The sequence below is a fragment of the Solanum tuberosum genome, unplaced genomic scaffold (assembly GCF_000226075.1).
Source record: "Solanum tuberosum cultivar DM 1-3 516 R44 unplaced genomic scaffold, SolTub_3.0 scf00026, whole genome shotgun sequence".
NCBI classification, from domain to species: domain Eukaryota; kingdom Viridiplantae; phylum Streptophyta; class Magnoliopsida; order Solanales; family Solanaceae; genus Solanum; species Solanum tuberosum.
In genome coordinates, this window is record NW_006238952.1 from 2,752,592 (window position 1) to 2,768,933 (window position 16,342).

Below are 16,342 nucleotides of genomic sequence, written 5' to 3' on the forward strand. Positions count from 1 at the left end.
TTTTCTTACCTTAAAAGTAGTCACAATCTTTTAATAAATTATTTAAAGAATTTTAAAAAATTCATTACTTAAAAGTTGGTGTAACCTTTTTTTAATGGGTTAATTAATAAATATATATATATTTCACTTCTTAAAAGTAGGCAATCGGTTTTCTAATAAACTAAGTATTGTTGATTGGTAAAAAAAAATAATTCATAAAATTACAATCAAATATATCTTTATATTTCTGTAAATTGCATTAATATTTTTTTTTTAAATAGACAGTTAAATAAAGTTGAGTTTGAGAATTTAAAGAAATTGAAAAAGCTAAACTTCCTTAATTATAGGAGTTAAAAAACAAGGAAGAAAAAATAATCTCACATCTCCTTAATTAATGCGGGTTGGTTGCACATGATTAAAAGAAAAAACTAATAAAAAGTTGGTTTTATTTCTTTTAGGCTAATACGTGCTAATTTTGTTTTAGGCTATTAATTGTTAATTAATTTGGGCTATATATTGCCAATTATATATAATAGTTGTATGTCTGTGTCAATTCCTCAAAAGTTGTATTTTTTAACCTCAACTTTAGTCTCTTTCAATTTCTATCTCGTGTTCTAATTATGTTTTTGAGATTATACATGTTGAAGTGTTATTTCGTGTTCTAATTATGTTCTCAAAATATTTTTTCATTCGTTAACCAAATAATAAAAATTATTTTTCAAAAAATATTTTCTACTCACCAACCAAACATGAAAAATCAACTTATTTTCCACGAAAATAGTTTCCTTCATGCCAAACATGCCCTTAGTTTCTCTCTCGTTTTACCTTTTTGGGTATATGATGTTGAGATAAGAGTGGAGATATCGTGCAATGAAATTATATATATTTAAATTATAAAGGATTATATTTATTTATTTATTTTCTCATATAATTATATATTCCCCTTTGTTTTTTCATGCTGCACAAATTGAACTCTACCAACGTGCAATCCATGGAATCTGGAACTCATTTCTAATAAGAAATTATGGAAAACACGCATGGTAGGTGAGGAGTATAAATCTATATAATTATATGATGTGAAGTATGAACGATTTTAATTAACATTTATAGTTTCCATACAAATAACACAAGAAAAAAAGAGAGTACTTCCAAAGTAGATGGGAATCTAATGTAAATGCAGATCCAACAAGTCAATATCTCTTTTCTGAATTGTGTAGTTAGAACATTAAGGTGTTTTTGTTTACATAAGAAAAGTAGGTAAAACACATATAACGAAAGTGTGCCATATTCTAATTAAATATATTTAAGTAGAAGAAAGACAGTTTGATGCTCAAAACATCTTGTATTTATGCAAGAATTGAAGAAGGATCACACCCAAAAGAATATGATGTAGGCAATTTATTCTATGAAATGTGAATGGCAGAACCCATAATTCAATTCGTGAGTTATAAATCACATGATGATAATTTTATCATTATTCCAAGATTACCCGTTTGGTTATAGGCTTATAGCTCTAACTACAACGACAAGGCCCAAAAGAAGTTCGCCTCTTGAACAAAAACAGGCCCAATCATTTACCATATTTATAGGAAGGAAAACAGCCAGCCCACTTACAGAGAAATCTAGTCCCTACTTGGGCCTGATTTCTATTTACTTTGCTGCACTAAAAAGTCGCTCTTAAAACCGCTATTTAAAACATAGTCAAATTTACCTGAGGTCTCAAGTTTCAACCTCCGATATTTTGCAGTTCAAACTTTAGTTTCTAAACTTCGACATTTTAAAACTTAAGATACAAAGGTCTGAGAAAAGAAGAAGCAATAGTAACTCGAAGAGATCTAAAGTTTTCACCATCTAGTTAAACGTTAAATAAAAAAAAATGTAAAGCTTTAAATACAATACAAAAATTAACTCAATAGTTGAATGTGAAGTTGGGACAAATTAAAAACAGTGATTTACGTGACTATAACACTAGGTAGTTGTCTAAAAGGAAAAACACTAGGTAAGTAGGTGAAATTAGTCTTAGTAAATTTTGAATTATATCCTACTAATCATAATTAGTAGCAAATTACCCAAACAGGTTAGTCGATAATGAACATTGCTCGCTGGATCTATCTAGTCTATTTTAAATTAATGTTTAATCTACAAAAATAATACTCTAGTGAAATTCAATCATTCTCATTTTACATCCAAACATATTTGAAATTAGTATTATAGGTTTCATTGTCATTTTGCCCTTGTTCATAATTTTTTAATTATTAATAAAAAAAAAAAAACATAATAAAGCAGTTCCAAAAAAAAAAGGACACTGTACATACATCTGCAAAAGAATCAAAATTATTGGTTTTCATTTCCATTCTTTTGAGAGAAATATTGAGAAGGATAGTTAAAGGTGCAGTGACAAATGTGGAAATGAAAACGGCAGTGAAATCCCGAAGAGGATATTTTCACTCACGGGAAGAAGAAGAGCAGAAGCAACCGCGAAATTAGAATTTTCACTAAAAATAACATAGTTGAGTTTATGTTATGTAAGTTAGTGTAAAAGATTCGATCTTCATAAAGTTCTGAAGATATACAATCAAATCATTTCAATATTTATTTACAAATAAATCTCCATAAAATGTGATATTTGGAAACTTAAAAATTAAGACTAATTAGCTATTTCTATTACAATAAATAAATAAACGAGTATTTATAATTATAACAATTTCTTTTGGCTCTCCTTTTCTTGTTTTGAAATATTGGCCAGCTTTTGTTAATGCCGATTAAAGATATATACTAAACACATCCAATGCATTATCGAAAATAGATACTATCCACGTATCGCCTATTGATTTAACACTTTTATATATTATAATTGGGAAAATGCATAAGTACCTCCCAACTTATGTCCAAAATTTCAGAAACACACTTATACTATATTAAGGTCCTATTATCCTCCCGAACTTATTTTATAAATAAATTTATATTTCTTTTCAGCCTACGTGGCACTATCAACCAGATAGTTTGAAAAAATTGTCAACACGCGCTGAGCTCAGAAGATAGTATCACATAGGCCGAAAAAGGGTAGAAAATTATTTATAAAATAAGTTTGTGTGGTAATAGGACTTTAGTATAGTATAAGTGTGTCTCTGAGATTTCGGACATAGGTTGAGATACTTATGCATTTTCCCATTATAGTTATAAAATCAATGTTTCATTAATTCTAATTTATTCGTCACTTTGTCTTCATTATTTTATTTATTTATTATGTTACCTAATATTTAATACATGCATTAAAATTGACTAAATTCGAATTCGAACATTGTACGATTCATTTTCTCTTCCAATATTATTCATTTCGAGAAGTACAATAATCGAAAGAAATGATCTGAGAAAAGATTTAAAAATAATAACTAAAGTGTAAGAACTTTCGGCAGGTTACTCTGTTTTTTTTACCAAAATTATTTTTTAGTTATAAAAAGATAGCCTTGGCATATTTACCACCTAATTTTTATTAACAGTCTATTAAAGTGGAGTATATAATAGTAAAGTACTTTTTATCTTCGAGACAACAAAAAATTATGAAAAGAAGGTGTCATGCGTGGTAGGTAGGACTCATTGAATTTACATTGCTTTATTACTTAATAATATCATCATTTTAAAAGCATGGTTTTGATAAATTAACTCAATATATTATTGTCATTAACAGTCTCATATTTGAATTTTAATGACTAGGTCTCCTATACAATTGATAGCCGTTATATTATAAACCGCCGAATGGAGAATTTAATTATGGTTATTGCTATTCAATTCAAGATTTGAAGTCTTTGAGTGCACGAATTATAATTTTTAAACTAAACTTAAAATAAAAATATTGAAATAACATTGTAGTTGGATTTGAATCTTGGTCTCGCGGGTGGTTCCTTTGCCTCGGTACAAGTGGCACAAGAACCCTCCTACGCTCCTCATGAGTCATGATGCATTGTTAATTATATCCCAGTTTTTGTCAATTTATTAAAAGGGCTAACCCATCGGTGGCTCCTTAAAGTTGACATGAAGTTTCACTTAGGCACCTCAAGTGGGCGATGTTCATTTTAGACACATCATGTAGGGTCTCGCTGTGTCATTTTGACACTCTTTTGCCAATCAACAAAAATATATGAGGTGTGTGTGTTACACTTGCGAATGATGTGTAAAGTGGCGAATTAAATGACCACATTTGTCAAAAACAATTTGTAGATAATGAATTTTGAGTAAAAATATAAAGTAACCAATGACTCAATGACATGTGGATTTTTTCCCAAATAACTTTTTAAAAACAAATTAAATGAATAAAATCCCCACATGACCCCCCACGCCACCCACCACAATTGTCTTCTCCAAAAACCCATACCCATTTGCAGAAACACCGGCCCCCCTCCCCCTGCCTTCTCCAAATAGCCCTACTCATTTGCAGAAAAATCTGCACATACCCGTTCCCCAGCCCCATTGTCTTCTCCAAATACCTCATCTCTTTTTTGCTAAAATATCTGGGCACCTACATACTCTTTCTTTTTTATTAGTGTCTTCTTGAAATATTTTTTTTCTTTTTACCCTAATTAGCAGGTTTATAATTCACCAAAAATTAAACTTACTCCTCTTTAAAATATTAAATTCTTTCAAGAAAGAATTTTCATGAATAATTTTAATATTTAAATCTTGAAATGGGTATATTCCTAAATTTCTAAAATAGTTTCCATCATTTTTCATCATTTTACCGTAACTATTTTTATTCACCATGTTGGATATTTAAGTTTATAAAAATGGTGGCTGAAAATGGGAAAGAAGAAGAAAAAAATAATTAAAAAATCGACTAAATAGGTTTTTCGCGCGCACTCAACAAGTGTATTACACTCACTAAGCCATGTAAGCAAAAAGTGTCAAAATGACACAGCGAGACCCTACATGAGGTGTCTAAAATGAACATCGTCCACTTGAGGTGCCTAAGTGAAATTTCGTGCCAACTTTAAGGGGCCACCGATGGGTTAGACCTTATTAAAATAGATATACATGTATACACATTATTTTTTTTCTGAAGCTAACAGATGCACGTGTACCCACTAATAAAGGTGGGTCCACCTTTGTACTCGATCCCAAGTCACCTTTCTCTTTTAAATCACACTTTATTTTTAGAACAAGACTAAGCTAATCTTGTTTTAAGAATATTTAATAAATATTATAGGTAAAATGAGATTAAAATAATTAATTTCATCTAGATTAAATAAATTGCGACAAATATTTTTAATAACCTTGATAACCACTCCCTCCTCCGTCCACTTTTTTATTTGTCCATTACACTAAAAAGTAAATGTCTATTTATCTAATTTAGAAAATCAAGATATAATGTTCTCTATCTTAATAACTACAGTCATTTCTCAGAGCATTGAATTTATTACATATTCAATTGTTGATATTATAAAATTATCATTCTATTAAGTATAAAATTATCATTCTATTAAGTACGTATTTTTTTAAGAGATATATCAAGTCAATATCAAATAAGTAAAAATAGACAGAAAGTATTACTAATTTTTATTAATCTGAAGACGATAAAAAGGTAAACAAAAGAAATTAAGAAGAGGAATAATGTTCCCTAGAAACAATCAAGAAGAAACGGTTAGGAAAAAGTTCAAAAATCAGAGCTAAAGTTTAAAATTTGAAAGAAACAGAACACTGAACAAAACTCTCACGCCTCAGCATATGCCAAGCAATGAAACAAACTTCAGAATATTTAATCACTTCAAAAGTCAACCAGTAAAATTCAGAGTCCGAAATCTAAATAAGCCACAAAAAAATAAAAGTGATTAAAATAAGTCACTATTCTAGTAAGTAACTAAAATAGGCTTAGTGGAAGAAAAAATTTCATTTTATGCAATATTCCAAACGTTTCCGTTAGTTTCATAACGTGTATATTTTAATATATAACGGAACTATTTTTTACACTTTGTAAAGTGGAAGTTTTTCTTACCCTTTGTAAACTGAAAGAAAAAATTATGTTTTATAAAGAGGAATATTTTTCACGTTTTGCATTAAATTGTATCTCTTTATGAAGCTTTTGCAGTGCTTGTCATACAATTATATTGATTTGACATATCATAAAAACGGAAAAAATTATTACATTATGTATTTTTATTTTTTTATTTTTGAAAAACTCCTCCAAGCTCTATTTAAGGACGTTCAAACATTGCCCTTCAACATCTTTAGTCTTCTATTTTTCTTCATTTCACTCACAAAAAAATTTCTTCTATACCAAAAGTTAGAGTTTCGATTTATTGGGATGACATTTATTATAAGTGTCATCCCAAAAACAATGCAAAATATTAAATTAATGTCCGATATCATAAATTTCTTTCATCAATTTATAAAATAATGGGTATAAATAGTACTGATTATAATTTGATTATAGTCGAAAAATACCTCACTTCATTTTTATCACAAGGACAAGTAAGTGGATTATCTATAATGACGAATCATTGACCGACTTTTTGAGGGTTCAAAATAACTACATAGATCAAATCAAGTTAACAATACTTGAACTCTATGTTAGAAAGGATCCTAAGACTAGTCAACAAAGTTCTCCTATAACAAAACTTAAAAAAATATTCTTCTTTGTAAAACATATTTTTTTCTTCCACTTTATAAAGTGTAAGAAAAACTTCCACTTTACAAAGTGTAAAAAATAGTTCTATTATATATTAAAATATACACGTTATGAGACTAACGAAAAACGTTTGAAATATTGCATAAAACATAATTTTTTCTTCCAGTAAACCTATTTCAGTTACTTACTAGAATAGTGATTTATTTAGATCACTTTTATCTTTTTGTGGCTTATTTAGATTTCGGACTCTATAATTCATGGTTACATACAAAATTAACTTCTTCCTTCTTTTTTTTTTGGTTATTATTATGTGGTTGGTGGCATACTAAGTCCAAGAAGAATCAAATATATCCTTATATGAAATTCATTTAATAAAAAACAAATTTACTTCCATCCGTAGAAAATAATATATATATGGTCATTTGTATAAAGGTAGGATATATTTCAGCGATTTTTTGAGTCCGTTTGGACTGACTTAAAAAAGTAGTTTTAAGTCAAAAATAAAAAGTCAAATTGAAATGGCTTTTAAGTTAAAAAATAAAACGTAGGAGACCTACTTTTGATTTTTGATTTATTTTAAGTCATTTTTTACTTTGTCAAACACTTCCTAACTTATTTTAAGTCATTTTTATATTTGTCATATACTTCCATAAGTCAAAAAATGACTTAAGAGTAGATTTGACCAACTTTTAAGTCAATCCAAACATCCTCATAATGAATCATATCTTAATTGCAAAGTTATGGAATTATCATGTGCTTTTCTCATGGGCATGTTTTTAAAAAGTGTGGGTAGGGGAAATAGAAAAGGAATTACAGTGTGAAGAATCGAATCATTATTAACAAAATGCGAATTCTTAAAGTCAATTGAGCTACTAAAATTTCACAACATATATATAATTAGGTTGTAGATAAATAAATACTTAAAATAGATTTGACTAATATTTCTCATTGGAACAAACAGAAAAGAGTCACTGTGGAGTTGGTGGTCTCACTTTTGTGAAGCAATACAAAGACTAAAGAGGGCCTAACTATCAAATTCTCCAATTAATGGATTTTATCAGCTGGCATTTGGTCCCAGAAATCCTTATCTGTCTCCAATAATTATCTCTTCTATACAAGTGGCTATTGGTGAACCACTAGCCAAGTTAGAATTTTAAATTTATAAATTTCGAATTTTAGAAAATATAATTAATCAACTTTTTAATATTATTTATGTATGTTCAGTAAATTATTAAATATAAATACATGATTCGAACTAAAATACAAGTCAAGTCTAAAATAATAAGTAATTACTAATTGTTTATATTTATTTGAATTGTTATAGGGAAAGAAACATTTGTAATTTAAAGAGTACACAAAGCAAAGATTTTGGGACAGAAAAGATTCGAGTTACTAGAATGAAGGAAATCTAAGATAATGTAAAACTCATTGTTTGTCTTCATAAAGAAAGAGACGTTGTTTGAACAATTTTATGAATATTGGGAAAAACAGTGTACGTGTGGATTTGACACTAAGTAGGAGAAGTTATTACATCAATTAAGTAAGAGTATTTTTGAGTTATTTCAGTCTAACAATTCATATCAGAATCAATAATTCACATAGCGATACGAAGGAGATGATCAGTGATGATGCAGGCCCCGTAACTTTACTCGTCTACGGACTGATTTACTATCTTATTTGTAGTTTTGGAGGTACACATAATATATTTTAATGGCCATAAATACTCTATTGATATAAATAGTACGGCACAAAAACCATCTCTCTACGAAATAATGAGTAATGTGAAACTCTATTGCTAGTTGATATTAAAAAACAAACTACATATAAAGTATAGTCTTTGTATATTCTTAATAGTATGAGATATTTTGAAAAAAATAAAAAATAAACTAGATTTAAAGTGAATAATATTATATTATATTATATTTCTTAAGAATATGTACGAGCTGTTTCTATTCTTCCTAAAATGTCGTAGGAAACAGAAATAGGTAAAAAGAGAGAATAAGGCAAAGTTAAAGTTAGGTGATATGGCCGTTACGTTGTGGGCTGAAATAATAAAACAAGTTTAATTTGGTGTTATTACGGGACAAATTGAAATGTGGCAGAGACAGGTGGGACACGATGACTCACACAAAATAGTACTTTTTCTCTGTCTCATTTTCTTTATTAGTTTGTTAAAAAAAGAATGACACATTTTTATATTAAGTAATAATTTAATTTTAAAATGTTCATTTTACTCTTAATGAAATGATTTATAGTTATACAAATTTATATTATTCATTTTAGATCATAAATTTAAATTTTTTCTTTTTTCTCAAATTTCGTGCCGAATCAAACCACTTCACATAAAATGAAACGGAGAGATTATTTGTTTTTACATATTTCTGGTCCCGACCGCCCACTATCTTCTGCCAAATTAACGGTCTCTCGTTACTATATAAACCATCGTGGAATGGTAAAATTTTTGAGTTCGAACCACTTAGAATAATAATTAAAAAAATCACAGATTTTAAAAATGAATTTATTATATGTGAATTTGAATATAATTGGACTGAATATCTAGCACCGATTAGAAAATAAAAGAAAAGCATCTCACGTTCTACAGTGGTGGTACGTTTGAAATTCAACTCATTTGCCGCCTAATACTACTCACTTGTAAACAATTGTTATTCACGCGTTTCGTCACATCATGACAACACAATACTTAGTAGTAGTATATATAATTTGAGGGTCAAAACACAATACTTAATTTTAGTTTAAACTCGAGCATACATTTTTGTAAGCTTTTAAAGAAATTTTACATATCTAATAACTATATAAAAGAATTAAGTTTGATAATAAGTAAACATAATTAGAAATTAAAATATTTGAGAAGATAACTGTGAGAAAATTAAAGTTGAAAAAATTGATTTCATAACTAGTGAGTAATTATACCTTCACAATGAATGCATAATTTGTTACTTAATTATGATTGATTATAATGTCTTTTATCACTATAATACTACTATGATTTGGTACAAACACTAGAAACAGGGGTGAATCCGCGATATAATAAGTGGACTCGGATGAACCATAAGCATTTAAATTTTGTATATGTATGAAGAAATCTATTAAATATTTGTAAATTTTGTTAATTTGTCAACCTAGTTAATATTGTATATTAACTTGAAACTGTAACATAAACTTCAAATTCTGAATTTGTCTCACGTGATTAGCTAGATATGGATAATTTGTTTTTTATTAGTACTCCATCTTCTCTCTTCTTTCTCTCTGTGATTTATATATCCATGCAAGCCTGGCAAATGATAAGCACTAACAAACATTCTTGTACTAATCGTTCTTAAACAATAATTAGTGTCTTCCAAACATATTAAAGCATCTAATTAAGCCGTTATTCAAACTTATAAAAGACAAAAATCACTTAACATAGTATTAAAAAAGTAGTTTATCTCAATATTAGATTATTAAATTCGTCACCTAACAAGATGATTGCTCTTTACCAGCTGAATTTCGTTGTAAGGAACGGATTTTATTGCTTCTACTCTTTTGTCCTTCATACATTAAACCACCTTCTACTATTTTCTGTTTTTAATTTAAATAAAAATACTATTCCATCGGTCTCAATTTATGTGACTTACTTTCTTTTTTAGTCAGTCCAAAAAGAATAACACATTTCTATAATAAGTAACAATTTAACTATAAAATGCACTCACACAAATTTCTACCATTTATTTTGGACCACAATTTTTAAAAGTCTTTCTTTCTTTCTTTCTTAAATTCCGTACCAAATCAAATTACCTCACATAAAATGGGACAGATGGAAGTACTCACATTATAGATTAAATCATTATAAACAATTCTTTAAAATTCAGAAAATTTATACGTATACCCAAATATCATCGTCACCAAAGATTTATAAAACTACCTGGTCTTTCAAGCCTTTCATTTTTTTTTATGAATTTTTAAACTTTTGTCATTCAAAGTATAGTACTAAATTGCTAATCATTGAAAAGTTGTGGGGAAAGAAGGGAGTTTAAAAAAAAAAAAGGAGGACGTGAAGGAGAAAGAAGAATGTTTTTGAAATTCAGAAAAGATACGAGTAAAGATAATGGCAACTCATTCAATTGAAAAAAAAGCTGCCAGGCAGGTAAATGGGCCATCGTTAACCAATTCCAGCACTTTCAACTTTTATTTATTTATTTATTTTTATTGGAAAGAAAAGTTTTTTTTTTCAACCTGGTGTCAACTTATTTACTTTCATATATCAAAAGGAAAAAAAGAGTTTTTTTTTAATTAATATGTTTTTAGAAATAAATATAAAATTTACATCAAAATTATTGAATTTTATCAAATGTGTCGTATAATTAGACTTGTCTATTTCACTTTAAACGATTAACAAAACAATTTTATTGTAATTCTAAATATACAAATCTTACCTTAAGAAGGAAAATATATTATTTGCGAAGATCCCTCAATCAAATGAACAACGAAAAAAGAAGAAGCAATACTAAATGTTAAATACAAACAACAATACAAAATGTTTCAGATATTGAAGCTAAGAAAACAATGTATAATAATAAGATATTAAAAAAATAAAACAATACTAACACCAGAAACTAGAAATGGATAAAAATAACTCGATTTTCTACTAATCTTTTGTCATGATCATTCACCCCGGCACATTGAAAAGAAAAATAATCGATACAAACAAAGTCGGACCAAAAAGATAATAAAAAAGTTAAAATTCAAAGCAGACTCGTTATTTAATTTCCATAAAATAAAAGGTGGTAAAGAGAATTTTTTTTTTAGGAGAAATACAACTGGAAAGACACACAAATAAATTAGAAAAAAGTGAGAACAAAAACTCCGGCGACCGCCTCTCTCTCTGTTTAAATATTTCTGCTCGTTATAGCTAAGTAAAACAGTTATATTCTGCATTTCCTCGCTTTAAGCTTTCAACAACTGAAACCCTAAGCACCAAAACCTCTTATACTGAGACTATAAGAATCCATAGTTACCGTTTTTTAATCGCCGGCGACATATGTCCGTTGAGCCGCCGTATCCTCCGGTTTCATTCCGTCTGCGATCTATTAATACTCACCAAAATGTACTACGAAATGAGTTGTTAAGGGAGGAGGAAAACTGTTTTTTTGGAATTTGCATTGTTTGACTTGGAGTTACGAATGGCTTCCATGGGGAAAGGAGGGTTGGAGAAGTTAAGGAGATGTTTGAGGACTATATATTTCATGGTGGTGATGTTGGTATCGCTGCTGATGTTATCGGCGCCGGTGATGGTGGCAATAGGGGATGTTCTGCTACCGAGTGTGTTGATTTCTAGTTTTACGTGCGTAAGGTGTTACAGTTTTAAAGAGCATTTGCACAGATATGACTTCAAAACTTCGTTGATGGATATTCCTCTCATTTCGATCCTGAGATCTCTTATCATCTCCTGTACGTGCTTATTTACAAATTCCCTTTCAATTGTTTTCTAGTTACTGCGCATTTTACATAATTCTCGTTTTAGTAAATTTTTTCTAGTTCTTTTGTTGTTTTTCCACTTTGGGATGGAATTTTAGGTAAGTATCCTTTGAGTTGATGTGTATTTTAGGTTGGTAAATCGAATTAGGAACTCCAATTGCAACATATTGAAATATATTTCTGAAAGTTAAAAGAGTCAATTTCTCACATAGTCACTCAACTAATAGTTTCGTCGCTTTCTTTGTTGAGAAAAAGTTGGAACCAAGAAGAAAGCTGAGTTTTTGAGATACTAACAATTAGTTGAGAAATCAACTCTAAAGTTAAATCATTTTCGCCTAGACTTTCCCTTCTTCTTCTATGGAGATTTAATTTTTTTTTTCTTTACTCGATTTTGTGTTTTAAGTATTAGTTTGGATTGTCTTGATGTTTATGATTCAAATTGGAATTGGTTCTTAGGGAAGTAGTACTTTTTATTGGTTGTGTTTCTTGGCTATTTTTGCCTCCAGAACTAATCCATATTAGTTTTTGATGATAGGTGTTTATTCTATGTGTGATGGACCTGCTCTCTCACATGGACCATATCTCGGAACTGCTACATTTTGTTCCATTATATCCATTGTTCTTCTTTCCGTAAAGGCTAGTGTTTTCTCTGGCAATTCATACTTGGAGGCTGAAGCTTCATCTTCTATCTCAAAGCAAAAACTTCATTTGAACAAGTCATGGGGGATGCCTGTGTTGTTTCTATCATCTATAGTCTTTGCTGTTGGACATATTGTTGTTGCCTATAGAACAAGCTGCCGAGCTAGGAGGAAACTCTTGTTTCACCGAATTGACCCCGAAGCTGTAAGTTTTTATGTTTTCCCCCCTCTAGTTTTCTTAAAAACTCATTTAATCATTGGTGACACCGACTGGACAGTTCTGATTTGCATATTCTTTGAAAGAAGCTAACAATTTTCCCAACTGAATGGGTTCTGATTAAAAGTTATTTATCTAAGTGCAATACTTGTGATTTGTCCAAGAAAATATTAACTATGTGAAGATAATCGCTGGCGTTGGTTTATTGATTTACTCATTGACTGAAGAAGCAATTTAATGGAACCTATAAGTTTGTAACAATTGATTTATTGGAAATGACAGGTCCTTCCTTGTAAAATTGTTTTCTCTGCATACAATAAAGTGCCACGATCTCCAACTCCTTCCGCTGGGAAAGTATCAAAATGTGATATTGAAATGAGGAGGAAACTTGCAGGATCAGCTTGTGAGGACGGGGAAATCCCTGCCAAACTGCTTGCTGATGTTGACAGCTTATTTATTTCTTGCTTAGGGCTTACTCTTCATTACAAACTTAGGTTGCCTGGATCACCTTGCCGTTCCTTGTCCTCCACAGCCCATGTAAACAGGTCACTAAATCTTTCATCAAACGTGGATTATTGTATTCGGAGGAGCTACAGTAGTCAATATCCTGCAAACTGTCTCTCCACACCTTTATTAGATGGTTTTCAAACTTCCCCAATCCTGTCTGAAGAAATTCCTAGTCTCAACCTCGATGAAGTTGGTGATGGCGATCCAGTTAATAGTTCGGGGTCTCCTCGTCCTATTCAAGATCTGGAAGGTAATGGTCAGTTTGGAATTGTTCTGGTGCATGGTTTCGGTGGTGGGGTCTTCTCTTGGAGAAATGTGATGGGAGTACTAGCTCAGCAGGTAGGTTGTGCAGTCACTGCCTTTGACAGGCCAGGATGGGGATTGACATCTAGGCCTTTCCGAACAGACTGGGAGAAGAATCATTTGCCCAATCCCTACACGATTGATGCTCAGGTAATGGCTCACTTTTCAATTTTTTGTTTCAAGGAACCATTGTCAGCATGAAATCAAACAAGAGAGGTGACAGTAATGAATTGAAAATAAATAACAGCGGAATTACCGATCTTTGTTAGGGGTGGGGGGATGAAGACTGAATTACCCATTAAGCTGCAAGTACCGGAAGAACGAGTCTGTAAACTTTAGCACATATGTTAAACAGAGTGGTCAAGGCTCTAATTCGAGGAGTTTATGTATACGTGTGTAATCTATATACTTGTATATGCAATACACGTAGGGAATTTCTTTTAACTTTGAGAACAGATGACATCTGAACATATCCTTTTTCAATTAGTATTAGAGAGTCTGATTGTTGGGCTATAGTTGTCCTTCATTCACATAGTTACTTGTAATGATCATAGTGGTTATTATTTTCATTTTATATGTCTTGACTTTTCTTTTTTGACAGTTGAAATTTCACTTGTCAGGTTGACATGCTTCTGTCCTTCTGTTCAGAGATGGGTTTTACTTCAGTTGTACTTGTTGGCCATGATGATGGTGGATTACTTGCACTAAAGGCTGCACAAAGAGTCCAGTCATCCACAAATTTTGTTAATGTGAGTGGTGGGGGTGTGTGTTTTAAAATGTTTTAGTTGGCATGAGTGTAATTGTCACTGGATGAATTGGTAACCTGGTAAATTATGATTCAGTCTTGAGAAAATATGTCAGTAGCCCGCTTTTTTGCGTATGCTTATCCATTTAATATCCTCGTTGAAGAATAGTGATGTGAAATCTTGGGTACCCTTAGTTTTGAATATCAATTGCTGATAAACTATGGTATCTATTATAGAATTGCTCATTGGTTTGACAATTTTACTACTTTTGCTTCTATAATAGGTTAAGATCAAGGGGATTGTATTATTGGGTGTTAGCCTGTCAAGAGAACTGGTTCCTGCCTTCGCAAGAGTATTATTACGCACTTCACTTGGAAAAAAGCACTTGGTGCGGCCTCTTTTGCGAACAGAAATTACTCAAGTTGTTAATAGACGAGCATGGTATGACGCAACAAAGTTGACAACAGAGGTATTGAGCTTATACAAGGTATGTGTTCTTATTCCTGATATGTTGAGTGTGCTAATTTTTTGTTTGATTGACAAGAAACATCTAACTCTGTTTGTCTATAAATTTTGTATCTTCATTTTGTGTATCTGGGATGCATGATATCATAGCCCTCTTTAATTAGACCTCTTTCCTTTTTCTTCCTAACCTCCACTTAACAATAAATGATCAAAAATAAATAAATTTGTGAGGGTTCAACTTTTGATATGGATGAATTGAAACCATTATGGAAAAGTTTTAGAAGATCACACCCCCTAAACAGTACAGTATTCCCTTATATATGTGTAATAGATTGTCAGCGTCAAGATGGAAGTACTTACCACTTCTGGGCATACAAGATGCCAATAGTTTTTCGGCATCTTTACACTCTTTATAGATATCATATTCTAATCTTAATCCCTTCTGCTTGTGTATTTAATCAGGCACCATTATGTGTGGAAGGTTGGGATGAAGCACTCCATGAGATAGGAAAACAATCATATGAGACGGTCCTCTCCCCAGAAAGGGCAGCAGCACTGCTAAAAGCAGTTGAAAGTTTACCAGTTTTGGTGATTGGGGGAGCTGAAGATGCAGTGGTATCTTTAAAGTCTGTTCAAGCTATGGCTTCAAAACTTGTAAATTCTGTGAGTTGTTTCAATCTCTGTATATTCATCGAAACTGCATTTTATGAGCTTTCTTCAGGATAAAAGCATAAAGTTATTAGTCTCAGGCTATTAACTGTGGTGTCTATTTAACGTACAGAGACTGGTTGCGATATCGGGATGTGGTCATCTGCCGCATGAGGAGTGTCCCAAGGCATTGTTAGCGGCTATGTCACCCTTCATCAATAGAATCTTAGTAGAGCAGCTGCAACACCAATAGGGCTCTCTATGTCAAGTCAAGCAGCATCCTGTGGATTGATTTATATCTTTTTGTATTGTTCTTTTTTAAAATTTACTCAGAAGGTAGCCAATCTTTAGGTAGTCTTGCTGATAGCTTGAGGCTCTGCTTTAGAGCTTTTAGTTTTAGTTTCACCGATCCTTGACCTTGTTTTCCTAGTTTCTGTCATCATTGGTTATGTTATCCCCCACATAAGGAGTGGAGATAACTTTTCTATGTACATTCTTTCAGCAGAAAAGTGCAGCGTATTTCACCAAGGTGGATCCTTTATTTGTGCTCTTTTACCTGAGAAACCATGGTTGAGTAGAAGGCCAATTGTTGTTTTCACTTCATTTGTTACATCAAGAAGATGGTACATATACTTGGTCACCTATTACGATGATACCTTGTGTGATTTGCCACGTTTTTCAGGGAGGATATTTTTCTCGAGGAAAAAGAAGTTAAGAAAATTTGTGTCAAGAATATTTGTTCATC

At 31.0% G+C, this 16,342-nt stretch overlaps 1 protein-coding gene across 1 annotated transcript; it reads left to right on the plus strand.

Annotated features, from left to right (window-relative positions):
* The first annotated feature begins 11,418 nt into the window (after positions 1–11,418).
* On the plus strand, positions 11,419–16,125 carry LOC102585550 (uncharacterized). Its single transcript, XM_006341605.2, has 7 exons — positions 11,419–12,046; positions 12,609–12,916; positions 13,211–13,888; positions 14,359–14,487; positions 14,768–14,971; positions 15,412–15,612; positions 15,731–16,125. The coding sequence occupies exons 1-7, from the start codon at positions 11,779–11,781 to the stop codon at positions 15,848–15,850; spliced, it is 1,908 nt and encodes a 635-aa protein (XP_006341667.1). The 5' UTR covers positions 11,419–11,778; the 3' UTR covers positions 15,851–16,125.
* The last annotated feature ends 217 nt before the right edge of the window (positions 16,126–16,342 follow it).